General features: G+C 46.6%; 8 protein-coding genes across 8 annotated transcripts; 1 reads left to right on the top strand and 7 right to left on the bottom strand.

The window, feature by feature from the left end:
* Nucleotides 1-193: 193 nt before the first annotated feature.
* On the top strand, nt 194-1,567 carry N7469_004855 (endoplasmic reticulum-Golgi intermediate compartment family protein; the record flags this gene model as incomplete). The annotated part of the gene is made up of 3 exons (XM_056643775.1): nt 194-281; nt 410-997; nt 1,062-1,567. 3 exons carry the CDS (start codon nt 194-196, stop codon nt 1,565-1,567), a joined length of 1,182 nt encoding a protein of 393 aa, XP_056503187.1.
* A 559-nt stretch (nt 1,568-2,126) lies between these two features.
* N7469_004854 (LURP-one-related/scramblase family protein) lies at nt 2,127-2,819 on the bottom strand (the record flags this gene model as incomplete). Its single annotated transcript, XM_056643774.1, has 2 exons — nt 2,127-2,392; nt 2,498-2,819. 2 exons carry the CDS (start codon nt 2,817-2,819, stop codon nt 2,127-2,129), a joined length of 588 nt encoding a protein of 195 aa, XP_056503186.1.
* Nucleotides 2,820-3,578: 759 nt separating this feature from the next.
* Nucleotides 3,579-4,807, bottom strand: N7469_004853 (uncharacterized protein; the record flags this gene model as incomplete). The annotated part of the gene is made up of 3 exons (XM_056643773.1): nt 3,579-3,830; nt 3,900-4,190; nt 4,250-4,807. The coding sequence occupies 3 exons, from the start codon at nt 4,805-4,807 to the stop codon at nt 3,579-3,581; spliced, it is 1,101 nt and encodes a 366-aa protein (XP_056503185.1).
* Nucleotides 4,808-5,506: 699 nt separating this feature from the next.
* N7469_004852 (uncharacterized protein) lies at nt 5,507-6,821 on the bottom strand (the record flags this gene model as incomplete). The annotated part of the gene is made up of 3 exons (XM_056643772.1): nt 5,507-6,355; nt 6,423-6,593; nt 6,666-6,821. The coding sequence occupies 3 exons, from the start codon at nt 6,819-6,821 to the stop codon at nt 5,507-5,509; spliced, it is 1,176 nt and encodes a 391-aa protein (XP_056503184.1).
* Nucleotides 6,822-8,799: 1,978 nt separating this feature from the next.
* N7469_004851 (uncharacterized protein) lies at nt 8,800-10,934 on the bottom strand (the record flags this gene model as incomplete). The annotated part of the gene is made up of 3 exons (XM_056643771.1): nt 8,800-10,035; nt 10,102-10,818; nt 10,878-10,934. 3 exons carry the CDS (start codon nt 10,932-10,934, stop codon nt 8,800-8,802), a joined length of 2,010 nt encoding a protein of 669 aa, XP_056503183.1.
* A 612-nt stretch (nt 10,935-11,546) lies between these two features.
* On the bottom strand, nt 11,547-12,679 carry N7469_004850 (RNA polymerase III-inhibiting protein MAF1; the record flags this gene model as incomplete). The annotated part of the gene is made up of 2 exons (XM_056643770.1): nt 11,547-12,545; nt 12,674-12,679. The coding sequence occupies 2 exons, from the start codon at nt 12,677-12,679 to the stop codon at nt 11,547-11,549; spliced, it is 1,005 nt and encodes a 334-aa protein (XP_056503182.1).
* A 613-nt stretch (nt 12,680-13,292) lies between these two features.
* N7469_004849 (AP-1 complex subunit sigma) lies at nt 13,293-14,187 on the bottom strand (the record flags this gene model as incomplete). Its single annotated transcript, XM_056643769.1, has 5 exons — nt 13,293-13,325; nt 13,462-13,736; nt 13,857-13,974; nt 14,091-14,124; nt 14,177-14,187. 5 exons carry the CDS (start codon nt 14,185-14,187, stop codon nt 13,293-13,295), a joined length of 471 nt encoding a protein of 156 aa, XP_056503181.1.
* An 803-nt stretch (nt 14,188-14,990) lies between these two features.
* On the bottom strand, nt 14,991-15,643 carry N7469_004848 (MARVEL domain-containing protein; the record flags this gene model as incomplete). Its single annotated transcript, XM_056643768.1, has 3 exons — nt 14,991-15,206; nt 15,273-15,539; nt 15,602-15,643. 3 exons carry the CDS (start codon nt 15,641-15,643, stop codon nt 14,991-14,993), a joined length of 525 nt encoding a protein of 174 aa, XP_056503180.1.
* Between the last annotated feature and the right edge of the window lie 102 nt (nt 15,644-15,745).

The raw sequence follows: 15,745 nt of genomic DNA, 5'->3' as shown, positions 1-15,745 counted from the left end.
CATTAATCATTCAAAGTTATCAAAAAATAAATAGCCCATGCAATCATACATACTATGTAGTTCACAATGTTGATGTGTTGATGTAGTCTGCTTGTGTCATGTGGGTCCATTGGATGCTTACTTGGCCTCATCGCCTTATCACCCCATCGTCAATCTACTCCACCATTTTCAACTCTCCTCATGTCCATCCGCAATGAATGGCTTCAATGAGAAAGGCCTCGACGGGGATGCCTTTGGAGAGAAGTCCAATCTCTCCGGGCTAAAGACATTTGACGCTTTCCGTGAGTTCACAGCTCCGTTCATGCAGCTCAGCTTGTTTACACCTTCAGCCTATACCTACACCCAGGTTGCGCAGAAAAGAGCAGAGACCTTCAACGAGAGCCTTAAACTAATGAATTACCTCTTCTAGCCAAAACAAAAACATCCTACACAACCCCAACCCGACGAGGCGGCCAATGGACCGTTCTCATCCTAGCAGTATGCACACTATTCAGCCTCCACGAACTCCGCACCTGGTGGCGCGGCACAGAAGCCCACCACTTCAGCGTGGAAAAAGGCGTATCCCACGATCTCCAATTAAACCTCGATATGGTCGTTCACATGCCCTGTGACACTCTCCGCATAAACATCCAAGACGCCTCCGGAGACCGCGTTTTAGCTGGCGAACTCCTAACCCGCGAAGACACAAACTGGGACCTTTGGATGAAGAAGCGCAATTTCGAATCCCACGGCGAACACGAATACCAAACGCTCAATCATGAAGCGGCTGATCGATTAAGTGCGCAGGATGAAGACGCGCACGTACACCATGTCCTGGGTGAAGTGCGCCGTAACCCGCGCCGCAAGTTTTCTAAGGGTCCACGTCTACGCTGGGGCGATAACAAGGATTCTTGTCGAATTTATGGAAGTCTTGAAGGGAATAAAGTGCAAGGGGATTTCCATATTACGGCACGGGGACATGGATATATGGAATTGGCGCCGCATTTGGATCACGAAGGTGAGATGCGCTGCTTTTTCCCTCTGTCTCGCTTTTGCATTGATTTGATACTAATAATCCTTAGTCTTCAATTTCTCCCACATGATTACAGAACTGTCCTTCGGACCACACTATCCATCCCTTCTAAACCCTCTTGACAAGACCATCGCCGAAAGCGAAACCCACTACCAGAAATTCCAATACTTCCTTTCCGTCGTCCCGACCCTCTACTCAAAGGGCCACAATGCACTTGACCTCGTGACAACAAATAAAGATAACTCCGTCCGCTACGGCCGTAACACAATCTTCACAAACCAATACGCAGCCACAAGCCAGAGTACCGCCCTCCCTGAAATCCCCACCCTAATCCCGGGAATCTTTTTCAAGTATAATATCGAGCCGATCTTGCTACTTGTCAGCGAAGAACGGACGGGATTCTTGGCTCTTGTCATTCGAGTCATTAATACCGTTTCTGGGGTCTTGGTTACGGGTGGTTGGATCTACCAGATTTCTGGGTGGATTGTTGAGATCCTTGGGAAAAGGAGACGGCAGTCTGAGGGTGTTTTGACTGGGAAGCATTATTCGGATTGATTTGTTTCTAGTAGTTTCGTCTCAATATAAGTTTGATTTTCCTTTTTCGAATGTTCTTCCTCGTCAATTTTTATTCTCTTCGGCATTGGTATCTCTACTTTTGGGTGTCTCACTTTCCAGGTGTAGATGCTCTCGTATACTTCCATCTTATACTGGCCCAGTACGGCAAATCTGGGACTTTACCGCGCACGCCTGTGGAAATTGAAATCATTTTATCTCTAATTCCGTAGCTCTAGAAGTACTTGTAGTAGGTTCTAGTACTCAGACGAACTTTGGCAGAGTCACGGTGACGATGCTGCAATTGGATTTATCCTGACTGCCGAGTTGAGATGATATCCGTCTGACTGAGAAGGATGGGATGCTTTGACAATATCTCGCGCGATATGCATAACTATTAAAAGGAAATTGGTTTCTTTATTAACAATTCTTGCGAAAACTCAAACCAAATATTTCAATAAGCCAGATTGACTCCGTGGAGTCGGATTGAATAAACGCTCCCCATACCCCCCTAGGTTATCCTTCCAATATTGCACTTACGCCAAACATCTTCCACCTCTCACTAATCATTGTTCTTCTCATCAAAGCAAATGCACAAGCCAGCGATCAGAGCCATATCCACGCCAGGCGCCACCGTCACGATATAAGTGTCCTGGCCGAAGAAAATATGACGAGGTTGAAATAGCTTCCTGCGAATACGAGCCACAGTCTGGCCACTCTGATCATCGACAATATTGGCAGTACGATCGAACCAGTTCCCTGTCATTCTCAAGGTCACCTCATTATCGAAGGTATCCGTAAACGTGGCAGTGGCGTTGGATCCAATGACTGTACAAGTGTAGCAGTTAGCTATATGCCCAGATCTACAATATGAAGTGATCTTTGTTGTAGGGGAACTGGAGTTCCCCTAGACATGCCAGGGCTGGCACTTACTTTTCAGGCTACTTCTTACTTCACAGATCTTGCTTTCCGTAGCGTCCTGCATATAGTATGTCGTATGAATATGTAGATGTTCCTTGCGAAGATCATATAGGTGATTCCCATTCATATCTTCAACTTTCTTGCGCCCAGAAAATGATGGCCAGGCACCATTCACTTTCAGAATGGAATGTCCATTTTCAAGTTTGATGTCGAAGCTATCTTTAGAAAGTGAGAGAACTTTCTCTTTCAAGACCAGTGTCGTCGGCTGTGTTGCAATGAACTGTTCGAATAGCGCAACGGGGCGTGTCACCGGAGGGAGAAAGGTATCCGACATTGTGAAGTTGATGCTAGCCAATGAAGTAATATGAGAATGTTTATAAAATTTATTATCCTCTGATGCAGAAATTGATTTCTTATATAGTTTTTCTCCATTATTCTCTAACAGACTCACGACGAGCTAATCTACTCTAAGCTTTTCCCACTGGGACTGAATACTAGAAGGCTAGCCCTAACCCCATTCGGTCATGAACTGCGATTAGTTTGTCGCATTTAAACTTCAGCCCCTTGACCTTTGGGGCAGATTCAGGGCCTTTCAGACTAGATCTTAGGCTCATAATTTAATCTATAATTGAAAATCTGATTTTGATGCTTTAATTGAAGTTCTCGATGTTTGGTTGGCCGGACTTCCACCATGAGTGCTTCATGTTCATCTGCATTGGTCTCTGTATCATGGTACCCAATACCGCTAACCTCTTCCTCGTTAGTCCAAATAAGCTATTTGTGTATTGATCAAGTCATTATAATAAATCCTCAAATTGTTTCTATCAGAAGGCCGAATCAATGCAGTGTGTATCTCTCAATTCACAAGCACATAACAGCATTCGGAGCTCAAGCTAGCTACATAACCAACCACAGTAAGAATAATACTATCTACTAGATATCATGTAGATTCCAGTTCCTCCGTCAAGAATATGCTCTCGATTGCAATTACCTCAGCCTTACGCACCAACCAATCCAAGCTGATTCCCGCTTTATAACCGTCATAGAGATACCCCCAAATCCCCCTTTGAGCCTCATATATACACCAGAATCCTCAAGATATGCTAGCAGTAGCCATCTCATCATAGCCGTCCCCTTTCAATGGTGGCTCCCCATTAGGACTAGCCGACACCAACGAATACCCCAAAGCATTCTTGTCAGGCTCAGTCCTAGGGAACCACAGCGCAGAATCGCCCAGTCTGTCTGCGGTCAAACCAGATCTTCCAGGGTTCCTGAAGCCTGCCTCGAGTTGACGTTTATAAGAAATCTTGCGTAGACGCTCGAACTCGGCGGGAGTTAGATGAATCTAAAAGAGATACGACGGATTAGTTCGTCATCTTGAGAGGTTTTATCTGGATGGGATATGATGACTGACATATAACTCAACTCCAATCGCGTGTAGGGCAAGGGCCAGCCATACGGACATGCCAAAGCTCAGGTTCAAGGCGGCGGCTGCATTTGCTCCACTGCTACCATTCATGTTTGCTTTCACTGCGACCCATGCAGAGGATGAGGAGCATTCGGGGTACGCTGCCAGGAGTTCCTTGTTTGTATCGTAAAACGAGGCTACTTTGTCGCATTTGTAGGCTTTATAGAGAGGTCCCCATAGCGAGATGATCGAGGCTGCGGAAATCATGATGATTCTGCAAGTAATAATGGAGCCAGCCTAGGATAATATTGAGTTAAGAAGTTGTTTCCTTCAGATTGAGGGGATAGAGAGCATACGTATATCCATGCCCTCAGCATCCAAGCTCGGTGCTGCTCGATCTGAAGCCTTTTGATATTGTAATATGCAATTGCGAGAGATCCAAGGAAGAGGATAGCCAATAGTCCCACGACAGTCTGAGTCTCGATGCCACCCCCAAAGGAAACTCTAGCAATCATCAATGCACCAGCTGTACCAACCAAACTGAGAAGAATAATAGCGTAGCCATTCATCCGGTGGAAGAGTATAACCTTGTATCTGATGATTGGCATGAATTGGAAAAACGCAAGAAACCCAGCTGGAAGTATAGTCCAGAGATGAAGTTTGATTCCGAGTTTCAAATAAAATTTAGTGTTGTATGTCCAACATTCTCCAGGTGCTGCGCCGTTGCCATTGGGGGAACAGTAAACACCGGTGTAGTCGACAAAATAGATACGCGCAGCCACGAAGCCTAATAGACCACCCGAGAAGATAAACCATAGAATAGCATTGTATCCTTTTCTGAAGCCGATGGGGTTATATAACTTCCGCAGAGCAGCGACAAACCCATTGGCTGGAGCACGAGTTGGGGCTACCATGGTGATACACTATTGAGTTGTGGCTCTGAACAGGTAGAGAGATGAAATGATATTCAGGAACTCATCTCCATATCTAGAGCTAGGTATCCTTATATTCCCTATACACTCATCAGTCAACAGTCGAGAGATCAATGCCAACCGTATAGGATCGCAGCCAAGATACATGCGATTTGGGGTTCAAGTTGGGGTTGACCAATGGTCGTCGAGAGAAAACAAGCGGTTCAGCAATCCATGACAATAATAGAAACAATACATTGTGATGATGAGAAATTCCCGTGAGATTTCAGGCTATGCAATTCTTTTGGGAAAGAAACTGCGTTTCTTTAAGATCTAAATGTGGTCGTCGAGAATGTACCATGCTTGGTTTATGGGGAAATTACTGGGGGCGGAAACTATACTTCATTCAGAGTCAACATGCGCTGGTGTGGTTGGCAAATTATCATTCTGCGAACAGATCTCTGGTAAACCATGGCAGGGCTGAAAACAATTTAGCGGTCTGGACCTTGATCCTAATAAAGAATTGGTATCGATGCTGGCGAATATTGAAGCTAGATAGAGTTGAAGGTAGGACTAATGGATTACTAGTAGTATGTTCAGGTATCAAAATACGCTAATTCAAATTCCGAGTCTCTCTATGAACAGAAATAAACACGAAGTTCACATAAACCACTCCAGGAATCTCCATATACTAATTATCATCTAATTCAATCTCTCTACCTCTTCGGCTACAGGCTTAAACCACCATCCCCTCGCTCTCAACTCCATCCCATACCACCCCGTCATCTCTTTCAAAGATTGCGCTGAGGTATCAACCTTGAATAGATGGTCAATAAATTTCGCGACGTACGCCCCCATAAACGGCTGTGAAACAGTCTGCAGTAAAAACTCCATTTGAGCAGCTCCAGAGTCACACTCATGCGGGAAATGATGAGCCACCACAAGATACCGTAGAGCCATTCCCAACGGAAATGACGAGCTAAGTGCCGTATACCCGCCTGCGCATGGTCTGTAAGATAGAGGAAGGGCGTGAACGATTCGGTGAGCGTGTAATGTAGGATTTCGTTCGTCGAGGAAATTGGGACATCCTTCAGATGAAAATGGGATCGAGGAAGAGAATGCGTTTGAAGAGTCTCGATCTGCCTCGTTCGTGACCAAATGAATGGTGGTGTATAAGAGGATAGAGCAGCTCCAGTAAAAGAAGCTCAAGTGCAATACTGCAAAGTCTCTATCAACTTGTGGCTTTGGGAGGGGATTCCCCGAATGAGTGTAATCGTAGATCAACAGATCTTCTCTCATGGAAAATTTCCAGATAAGCAATTCTTGTTCAACATCGTACATCTTTTTCAACAGGCTTCCTCGCTTTTCTGGACAGCGTTTCGCCACAGAAGTTGCTCTAATGTTATCCAGCTCTTCCAGGAAGCTCGGAATTTGGACCATGATATCAGATAGTTCCTCAAGTGCGGACTTATTCGTGCCATTCCAGGGAGCTGTCATCCAGTCAGGTTCATTGAAAGGTGAACCTTTTCGCCGGCAGACTCCCAGGATAAACTACAAGCAGAAAACCAGCGTTAGGGTGTCTCAATAACTCGAACAAGGGTTGATACTAGAGACTTACTGATACAATCCGGCCACTTGCCAACAAATATCTGCCTGCATCGCTCCATTCTCTATGACAACCTCTGTTCATGAACAAGGCCATTTCGCCATCGGTGTGAGCGTAATAACCTTGAATCTGAGGAGTAGGGTTCGTCTGATTTGGTATCTCTGACTCGGCGCCATATAAAATCTAGCAACATAAATAAATTAGCTCCCTCCATCCTGTTATACGTAGTACTGAAATGGATGCAGAGAGACTCACCTCGTAGAATCGGAACAGCCGAACAGCAGCCAAAAGTCCATCACCAGTAGCCCTTTGCGGATCTTGCAAGGCTATTCGCATTTCCTGCAGCGCCATCCGGTGCGCCTGAACACCCTTTACCTTCAAATGGCTATCATTATCCCGAGTCGCCAACATAGACAGACTATGCGCCAATGTAATAAAACGAAGTGTCTTCTCCGCACGACAAAGTCCATCATGATATCTCAACCAACCGGCCGAAGATATCTGTGAAGCATCCCGAGAAAAAAGCCGGCCGTTCGGCAGAAATGCAGCCAAGAAAAGACCTACATATCGATCTTCTCTCGTACTCCTCGCCAGAGAATCATGGAGAGTGATATTAGGAGTAGAGGTCCCGCTTCTACGTGGAGGACTGGATGTCTTGCTGTACAATCGACTCTGACCATCTGTGGAGTTAATCCAAACTAATGGTTTGCGATCATATCCTTCGCATACAAGTCCGGCTTGAACACATTGACCACAAAAGGGAATCTTCTTGTCGCACTGCTCCACGTCCACATTAACAGTCTGATATGGGGTAAATATGATGGAGTTGATTCCTCAACATACGCCTCTCTTCCTCCTGCGACACGTCGCACATCCCCCAGATCTTCCCGGAACACCCACCATGCCGATTTGAAAGTGCTAAGAGGGATTCTTGCGCAGAAAACTGCCTGTCTTGGAAGCAGTGGGTATGTACTGTATAGTGGCTTTATTATCGAGGTCTTAGCACGAGGCAGCACTGTAACACGAGGCTAGGCCCGTTCAATTTCACAAGGGTCCTACTTGCAACGCAAACCAAGTCGTCGAAAGATTATAAAAGAACTCGTCTTAAATCAATGAAGCAATTCAAAAGTGCGACTTTTCGTCATGAGTCTCAGCTTCTTCGGCGTAATCCGGCCAGCTACAAAACCAGCCAGTGGCAGTGAGGATGACCAACCTCGCTAAACAGCGAATCTCGACAAGACCCTTTCGCAATTCGTTGCTTTTTCAAGTAGCGCGGGTGAAAGTGCATAGAGGGTATATTGGGGGCCAGAAATATGCTTCTCAATTGGTTGCATTTTCGTAGGAGATTGCGGGCTGAGGCTGTACCAAATGCATTCGGCCCCATAAGAAGCCACTTGGACAAGAAGCATGTGTCAGTGCGAAAGTCTTAATGTGGTGGAGTGAAGATCCCTTGATTATTAGAGGATAGTTTGTTGAAAAGCCAATTTCTATTCAAATACAAGGCTGAAGAGTGGCTTCTTTTCCTTCGTTAAACAAGCCTAATGTGGTAATCCGTTCGTACATTGTACAGCCCGGTCGATCACATATACTTTGGCTATTTTAATGCTCAGCTATGTACATCGTACGTATGGATTATTTCAAAGAATTGAGTAGTATCATTACACTTAGAATCGGCAGAATCTATCTGACCACGACTCAATCCAACCCATTTGGGGATCTGTCGATATCTATTCAGGACAACATCCCACGGATGGAAACAATAAGGAGGTTTTCCTGTTACATGATTGGATTTAGATTTAGATTTCACTATTTCAAGTTGGGGTTCGACACAATTAATATAAAGTCACTCAGGGAGATTATTGGACTGGATTATATTTATGTTCTCTCAATACATGCAAATTTATATCTAGTTATATGGTTACTAACCATGAGGCCCGCGGAATGTCTTCCCTGGCTATATCAAAACGAACACAGTATTTCGATCCTAATTGCATTTTTCGCGTATCCACTGGTATGAAAATACCTGAAGAATTTCTCTCAAAGATGATTTGTTAGAGGCTAAGTACTACTTAATTATCTGCACTAAAGTTGACATAGCTTTTGTTCACATCAAGATGAATCTCATGTGCTTCAGTTCATAAAGAGGTCGGAACCTCTTCGATCTATCTATGTAGATTCGATTTTCTGAGATATAGTGTTGACTACTAGGTAGTAGTGTTTATTCAATTCTTTGAAACGCATTCATTTCATTCAAAGTATTGTGACAAATCATGGTATTTATAGTATAACATCAATGCGCCATCCATGCCACCATCCACCATCAAGCACCACCAAATCAACTTCAAAGTTGAAAAAAAAAAGTAATACTCAACTCACCTAGGAAACTAGACTAAACTTCAAAAATCTCTCCCATCCCCACACCAGCACCCTCCGCTCCAGCCCGACTATCAACAAGATCTAACCGCCATCCATTCCAATCACGCAATTGACGCTTGATCTCCCGTACCCATTCAACTCGTTTCCGCGCCTCTTCTTCAGCCTGTGCTCGCGCAAATTCCGCCTCATCAAATTCAAACTCATCGTCAAGATTCTCTTCTGATAGAAGTTCCAGACTACCCCGCGTACCTGGTTGATGGGCATGTGGTGGATTTGACGAGCCGGCCCTTGAACGATTACTGTTATTGTTACCACCCGTGAAAGCAGCAAATCCGCTTGATAAGACGGTGGAGAATGATGAGTGTTGCTGTGTAGCCATACTGCGACGCCGAGCATGATCCGGTCGGCCACCGACAAGATCGACGTCGTCAAAGGCGTTGGCTCCGGCATCAGCGCCTGATTCGGCACCTTCTTCGGGGAAGGCTTGTCCAGCTAATTCCTGGCGTTTCTCTTGCCAGACACCGCGGCGAAGGTCAAAGTTTTCGCCTTCTAATTCACGAATACGTCGTTCCAATCGCTGGCGCTCCTCATCCTCTAGTTCGTCTAGGGCTTCGTCGTCAGCGCCCCCGCTGGTCTCGCGCTTCTTGATACGATCCCGTTCTTCACGGAGACGGAGGTTCTCATTTTCAATGCTGGCGAGCTTCTTGCGGAGAACGGCCGTTTCTTTCTCGGCCTTTTCACTCTCGCGAAGGCGAGTCTGGTGTCGGGCTTCGGTTTCTTTGTGCAGGTTACCGATGGCTTGGAGCTTCTTTTCCAGGTTTTCGATCTTCTTCTCTGCTTCAATCTTTTCATTCTTGCCTTCTTCCACTTCGCGCTGTAGAGATTTGATCAGAGTTTCTGTAGAAGTCTTATCAACGCCTTCCTTGACTGCCTTCTCTGATGCACGCGTTAGAGCTTGCTTTGTATCCGCTAATTCCTTCTCGACCTTTTCCAAGGCAGATTGGCTCTGCGAGACCTTCTCTTCCAGTGCTGCTACTTGTGTCTCGTGTACACTATTGGAAGAAGACTGTGAGGTAACCTGAGCACGTAGGTTGGAGATTTCTAACTCCATAGCCTCGATAGTCTCGGATTTAGATTCAAGTTGGCGCACCAGATCGGCAGGAGGTGACTCTGAGGGACCTGCATTGTTCCGGTGTGATCGAGATTGTAGTTGGGAGTTTTGTCGTTGTAGAGATGCAATCTCTTCTTGCTACATTATCAGTCAGCTTTGTTCTTCGAACATTATATAGCCAGAGCTCAACCACACTATACATACCAATGATTCCACACTCGCCGCCTTCTCCTCTGCCTGTTTCAACTTCTCCCGTAGCTCCGCACCATCAACAGTAGCCTCCCGCAGATCCTCCACCTGCTCCTCAGTCTTGCGCCAGCGAGCCGTCGCATCAGCAAATTCCTTCTCCAGTCGCTTATTCTCCTTCTCCAGCTCCTCAATTTTCGTCGATTGTTTCCGAAACACTTCGTGTACTGACTCCCCGTCCCCAGTCAAAGGTGGTAGAGATTGCGGGGGAGATTTAAGCGCAGATGGCGAAGGAGAAACGCTCCCTTGTGAAACGGATGTTTTGCGGAACGACGATGAGCGAATCTTCGATTGTATTGATAGAGACGGCTGGCGGCCGTGTCCTGCGCGAGGCGTATCGAGTTTGGCAGGTTGCGCCTCTGTCTCTGGACCAGGAGATGTCGGGGCCGGGGGCATTGGCTCTACAGGGGATTCAACGGGTACATCTTGCTTTCCCTCTGGAGGGACTTCTGCAGCGGCCGGCTCTGCCGTAGAGGGTTCGGATTCAGGTTCGGCTGATGTGTCCTCTGCTTGCTTGGGCTCCGCGGCGACGTTTGCTGGAGATGGGCTTTCCGCGGCAGTCGCAGTACCCTCAGTATTCTCGGCATCTTTCGAGGCTTCGACATCTTTAGGAGTATCTGTAGTGGATGAGGTCTTCTTGTTGGCCTTCTTTTTTTGCTTCTGGAGCTGGGCTACCTACGAAACACGGGGTTCATTAGCGATATCCAGGCTTTTAGACTTTAGAAATAACATACTCTTTTCTTGGCAGCAGCCAGCTTTTCAGCCTTGACGCGCTCTTCCTCATCAGCCATGGTGAAATACTCGAGGGGGGTATCAATGGATGGTGGGGAGTAGAAGGAGGACGGAGAAGGGACAGCTTTCCCCATTCGTGCACGGGCCGCTCGATCTATACGGCCACTGGACTGCATATCCTCAGTTAGTTAATATTCCAGTATTCATAACCTAGATTCTCGTTTTAGGAGATAGGATGAATAAATATAACCAGAGCTCTCTCTCTCTCTCTCTCTCTCTCTTTTCATACACTACTATGCATCATAGCTACTACAATCATAGTGCCTATCATTATCGTTCCGCAATGGCCATTATACTAGTGACCAGATGTAGTCATACAGTGCACTCCGGAGCGAACCTCATAATAAGATAAAAAAAATAACATTAAATTGTATTAACAAAGGCCGAATAGAAGGGTAAATCAGGGCGCAGTCCATATCAATCCTCAGTCAGCGCCGCTTGTGGCCGGGTATGCAGGTTGAAGTGCGCCACAAGTCAATCGAATCGAGTCAAACCAACGCCCCGAGCTCCAAACAAAAACAGAAGTCAAAAGAGGAAAGCAAAACAAGGCCGATCAACGGTCATACAGATGAAATACCGACAAACAAGGCATCAGGGCGTATATAGAATCGTTAAACCTCCATAGAGTCTGCAATTTCCTCACTCATTGCCCGGACCATTCCTCTGCTACCAGAACGCGAGTGGATCTCCTCATCGCTGAGCATATAGTGATCATCATCATCGACCCGAAGGGTAGACTTAGATTGATGATGGACCATATCATCATCACTATCATCCTCGCTTGCACGAAGCGAAGACTCCGCCCGGGATCCAAGCCAATACCTGGCTCGCTTACTAGAGCTGAGGTCGGGGGTGAGATATCCGTCGTTGAAGGTTCGCTTCCCGGTCGGGGTTGAAGCCATCTCATCTGGCGGTGTATGACTGAGAATGGGTATCGCTCGTAGATAGATATAGCAGACACGTTTTCGAAGAGGGTTGAAGAAAAAGTAGTGTAGACTCCAGATCGCACCATCATCTGCGTCGGACGGATCCTCCTCCGGGGAGTACGAGTATACAGAACACTCCTTCAAAGACATATGTTCATCGACAGTCCTCCACATTCGAGGGCCCCATGAAGATGTGCTCGCATTATATGATCCAGACAGCGTGGCAGGGGATGAAGGTGACAGATCGATGGATTCACGGGGACGCAAGTTGAACAGGGTGGAGTTGACGGTATTCATCACCCGCTTCAGGTATCGCTCGCGGCGGAAATCGGTCGGTCGGAGGACATGTGAGAAGTCATAGTCCGGATGGCTGGCGTTGAGTGTAGCGATCAGGTAGGCAAAGGTGCGGCGACTAGAATGCTCGCTCAGGGGGCCAAACGGACTTGATCGTGACAGATTTAGGGTTTCAGCTGCATCGTGGGCATTGGGAGGAGAGAGCGATGCCGATAGACGGAGGATGGATTCATATTGGGCCTCAAGCGACTGTTCGATGTGGTTGTACAACTTGCGGTCGGATCGGGCAGCCTTGGTGGTGTATAAATCACAACCACCAGCGATATGGCAATCGGCGGTATCAAAGTTCATAGAACTTGTGACATCTTCTAACTCGGGCAATGGGAGAAACTAGATGAAGCAATTTGTTAAGTCATGGCGATTGACTGAGGCTGCGGGTTGCGGTTGCGGTTGCGGTCTGGGGGTGGATAGATGGGGCGATCTCCATCGCGACCGGGGGAGAAGTATCATCGACTTACCTTCATCTTGAAATACACGAGTGGCTTCCAGTGAAGCGGCAATCAATCTTGATCTCTTGAATTCAAAGTAATTGTACTGAACCTTGAGAGGACAAGGTCAGGGTGATGGTAGAGATGACGCGAGGTGGTCGCGCCGGAGACGGAGATGGGTCCGCCGATCGGCGATAGCCGCAGGCAGAAGGGGAAACTGGGGAAGAATGGGGGAGAAGGGAGAAGTTGGAAAATGAAGTCTCCAAGTGAATATCAACAGAGAAGAGGATGAAGAGGTTGTAGAGAAAGAATAAGAAGGAAAAGAATAAGAAAGAAACCGCTGGGAAGGAAGGAATCAGTCGAAAGTTGGGAAGTTGCGACCGGAGAGGGGGGGAGTCACGTGTCAGACTGGCCAGTGAGTGGACGCGGTGACTTCACGAGGAGGCGATCCATGGAACTGCGATTGTTAAGGATGAGACGATGGAAGACTGGTATAGGATGATGAGGATATATGAAGAGAAGGAGAGGGAGAGGGAGAGAGACTATAAGCCAACTCGCTCAAGATTGCGAGACACTTCTTCTGTATCCTGACATGTGAACAACAGTGGTATTGATTAGTATAGACGCTACAAAGGCAAACAAAGAACCGCTACATGATCTTGGTGACCACATCTTCCTCGACCTGGGGAGTATTAGTCCATCGGACCCAGGAGTAGAGTAGAAAAGAGTGTAGTGACTTGATAGAGCATCGAAAAGCAGAGGCAGAGGTAGAGGCAAAGGGGAACTGTTCAAGGGTATGGGAAAAGATAGTCACTCACCTCCATATCCTCCAGGCTGTCCTGTTGGCTGATACATCGCAGCACATTCTTCTTACTACTCTCTTGTAATTCCCCCGCCAATAATAATTCATCCAGAATGAAATATGCCTTTTGGAAATTGAAGATGATATCCAGCTCACACACATTTCCATAGTATTTGTCCATTTGCTCCACGTAACGGTGGACCACCTCTAGGGTGATCAATTCATTGTCTGTTGATGAACATCCCGCGATGAAGAAGAGTGAGGCATAACGGCGGTAGACGACTTTCGAGTCTATATAGATATAACAGTAAGCATTGACACTGGCGCCGGCACTGGCACTGGCACTGGCAGACCACTGGATAACTCAATAGAGTAGAGTGACAGCCAGGCACAAAGAGAACAGAATTTCACCTTTGTATTCTAGAAAATTGCACATCCGCGTCCGGCGGGATAGGACTAGCTGCGTCACATCTTTGATGATCTTTGCCTTCTCTTTAGGCGAAAGGGTGGTGAACCACTTGGCAAGACGCTGCAAAGAGAAAGGGAAGAAGAAAAATCAGAATCAATCCACTGCCATGGGGAACTCGGACTCGGCTTCAAGACGAGGGGGGTAGGAGATTGGGGTGGGTGACGAGGGCAACACACCACTTTACCCTGACGGGAGAGCAGAATCAAATAACTAGAATTATCAGTACATTATCGGCTAGTCTTGGACAAAGCACCAATCTTACCTGATGGGCATTTTGGATGGTGTGGGAGGGAAAGGGGATGGGAGTGAACGGGAGGCGTGTCAAAGGGCCTGCGGACCACAAAGCTTGGAGAAATTCTGCTTGAGTGGAGAGCGGAGGGCCCCGCTAGCCCTAGATTTAATTGCGATGTATGAATTATGTACTGTAGTCAGTCCAGAACACAGCGAGAATGCTGATCGAAATTGTCGAAGACTTGATTTAATCTTCTTCTTAGCTCGAATGAATTGTGAATGAAAACTGGGATTGCTGATTTGCTGACTGGATGAGTCAATCGCTGACGCATCTCACTGCATAACTACATGCTACATACTGTACACAGTTTAGTGAGTTACTGCTACCCACCACTAACCAAATCTACTCTTCACAGTACAGTTGATACTCTTCGTACACACCCAAATTCATAATAGCAACGTCAAAATAAATCAGAATAATGCTCATACATGTATATTGTATAAGCAGTAATTAATCAATAAGTATTAATGACATCATAATAACACAAGATCCAAGATGACGCCCGTTGCGCATTATAAAAGAACATTCATTTCAATCCGAAATCATCACCCCGTATTTCCCTCCTTTTTTTCATTCATGTTAGATCATTCATCAGCCAGGTCATGTCGTATAATTCATCCATCCACAATCCATGCAAGGCCAATACCAATCATCAACGAAGTTTCTCAAAGACGACGTGACACGCACATGGCGGAAAGAAGCCGAATAGAACTTGGATCCAACGGTCGGTCGGTGACACGCCAATACATTCAATGGATGATACCATCTTGATCCTCGGCGTAACTTAAACCTGGGCCATGCTGGGACGACCACCGCGGCGGCTAGCAGTGCGGCCACGGAGGTTGACGGTAGCGGATCGAGCCATGAAGATCGAGATGAAGACCGAGGCCATATAACCAGCCCATCCGAACCAGAGGAAAGCAACGGTAGCCTGAGCCTCGCGACAACGCTTTGTGGGGTTATGGGAACCGTTGGTGATCTCATTGTTGAGAACATACGACTATATCGAATGAGTTTTTGTCTTCATACAGCTATACCTATTCTTTAGTGTTGCGTAAAAACTTACCTTGTTACTGCAAGAGTGGCACTCAAGTTTAGCAGCCAGTGCGATAGCAGCGCAGAAAAAGAAAATGCAGTTCAGCACATCGACGACGATCATAATGATCGGGTGCAGAGCCCATTCAGGCTTGATAGAGGCTGGAACCAGATATATAAGACTGAACATTGAAAAAGCCGAAAGGAACATTGTATAGTTGACGGAGCTGGGGTTTCCGGCAAAAGCTTCGGCGATCATGTTACCCACGAGAGCCATGATCAACAAGGTCCAGACGAACTATTGAGATCAGTCAGGTCAGTTCAGGATCAATAAGTCACCCGATACTAGATATCACGTACCTGCCAGACGCGAAGGCCCAACTGCACACCCGATAAGCCCATTTTGATTAGATGTGGAGAGTATTTAGATCGACGGGTAGATCACGGGTCGAGAAATCGCGTCGGCGGTCACAGTTGGTTAGTTCCCTAGAAGAAAGAGGGATA

The sequence above is a fragment of the Penicillium citrinum genome (genome assembly GCF_028827155.1).
Source record: "Penicillium citrinum strain IBT 23319 chromosome Unknown utg000003l:1.0-4596430.0:1.0-4598250.0, whole genome shotgun sequence".
NCBI lineage: Eukaryota > Fungi > Ascomycota > Eurotiomycetes > Eurotiales > Aspergillaceae > Penicillium > Penicillium citrinum.
Note: the sequence above shows the minus strand (reverse complement) of the source record. Positions and strands in the feature narration are given on the sequence as shown.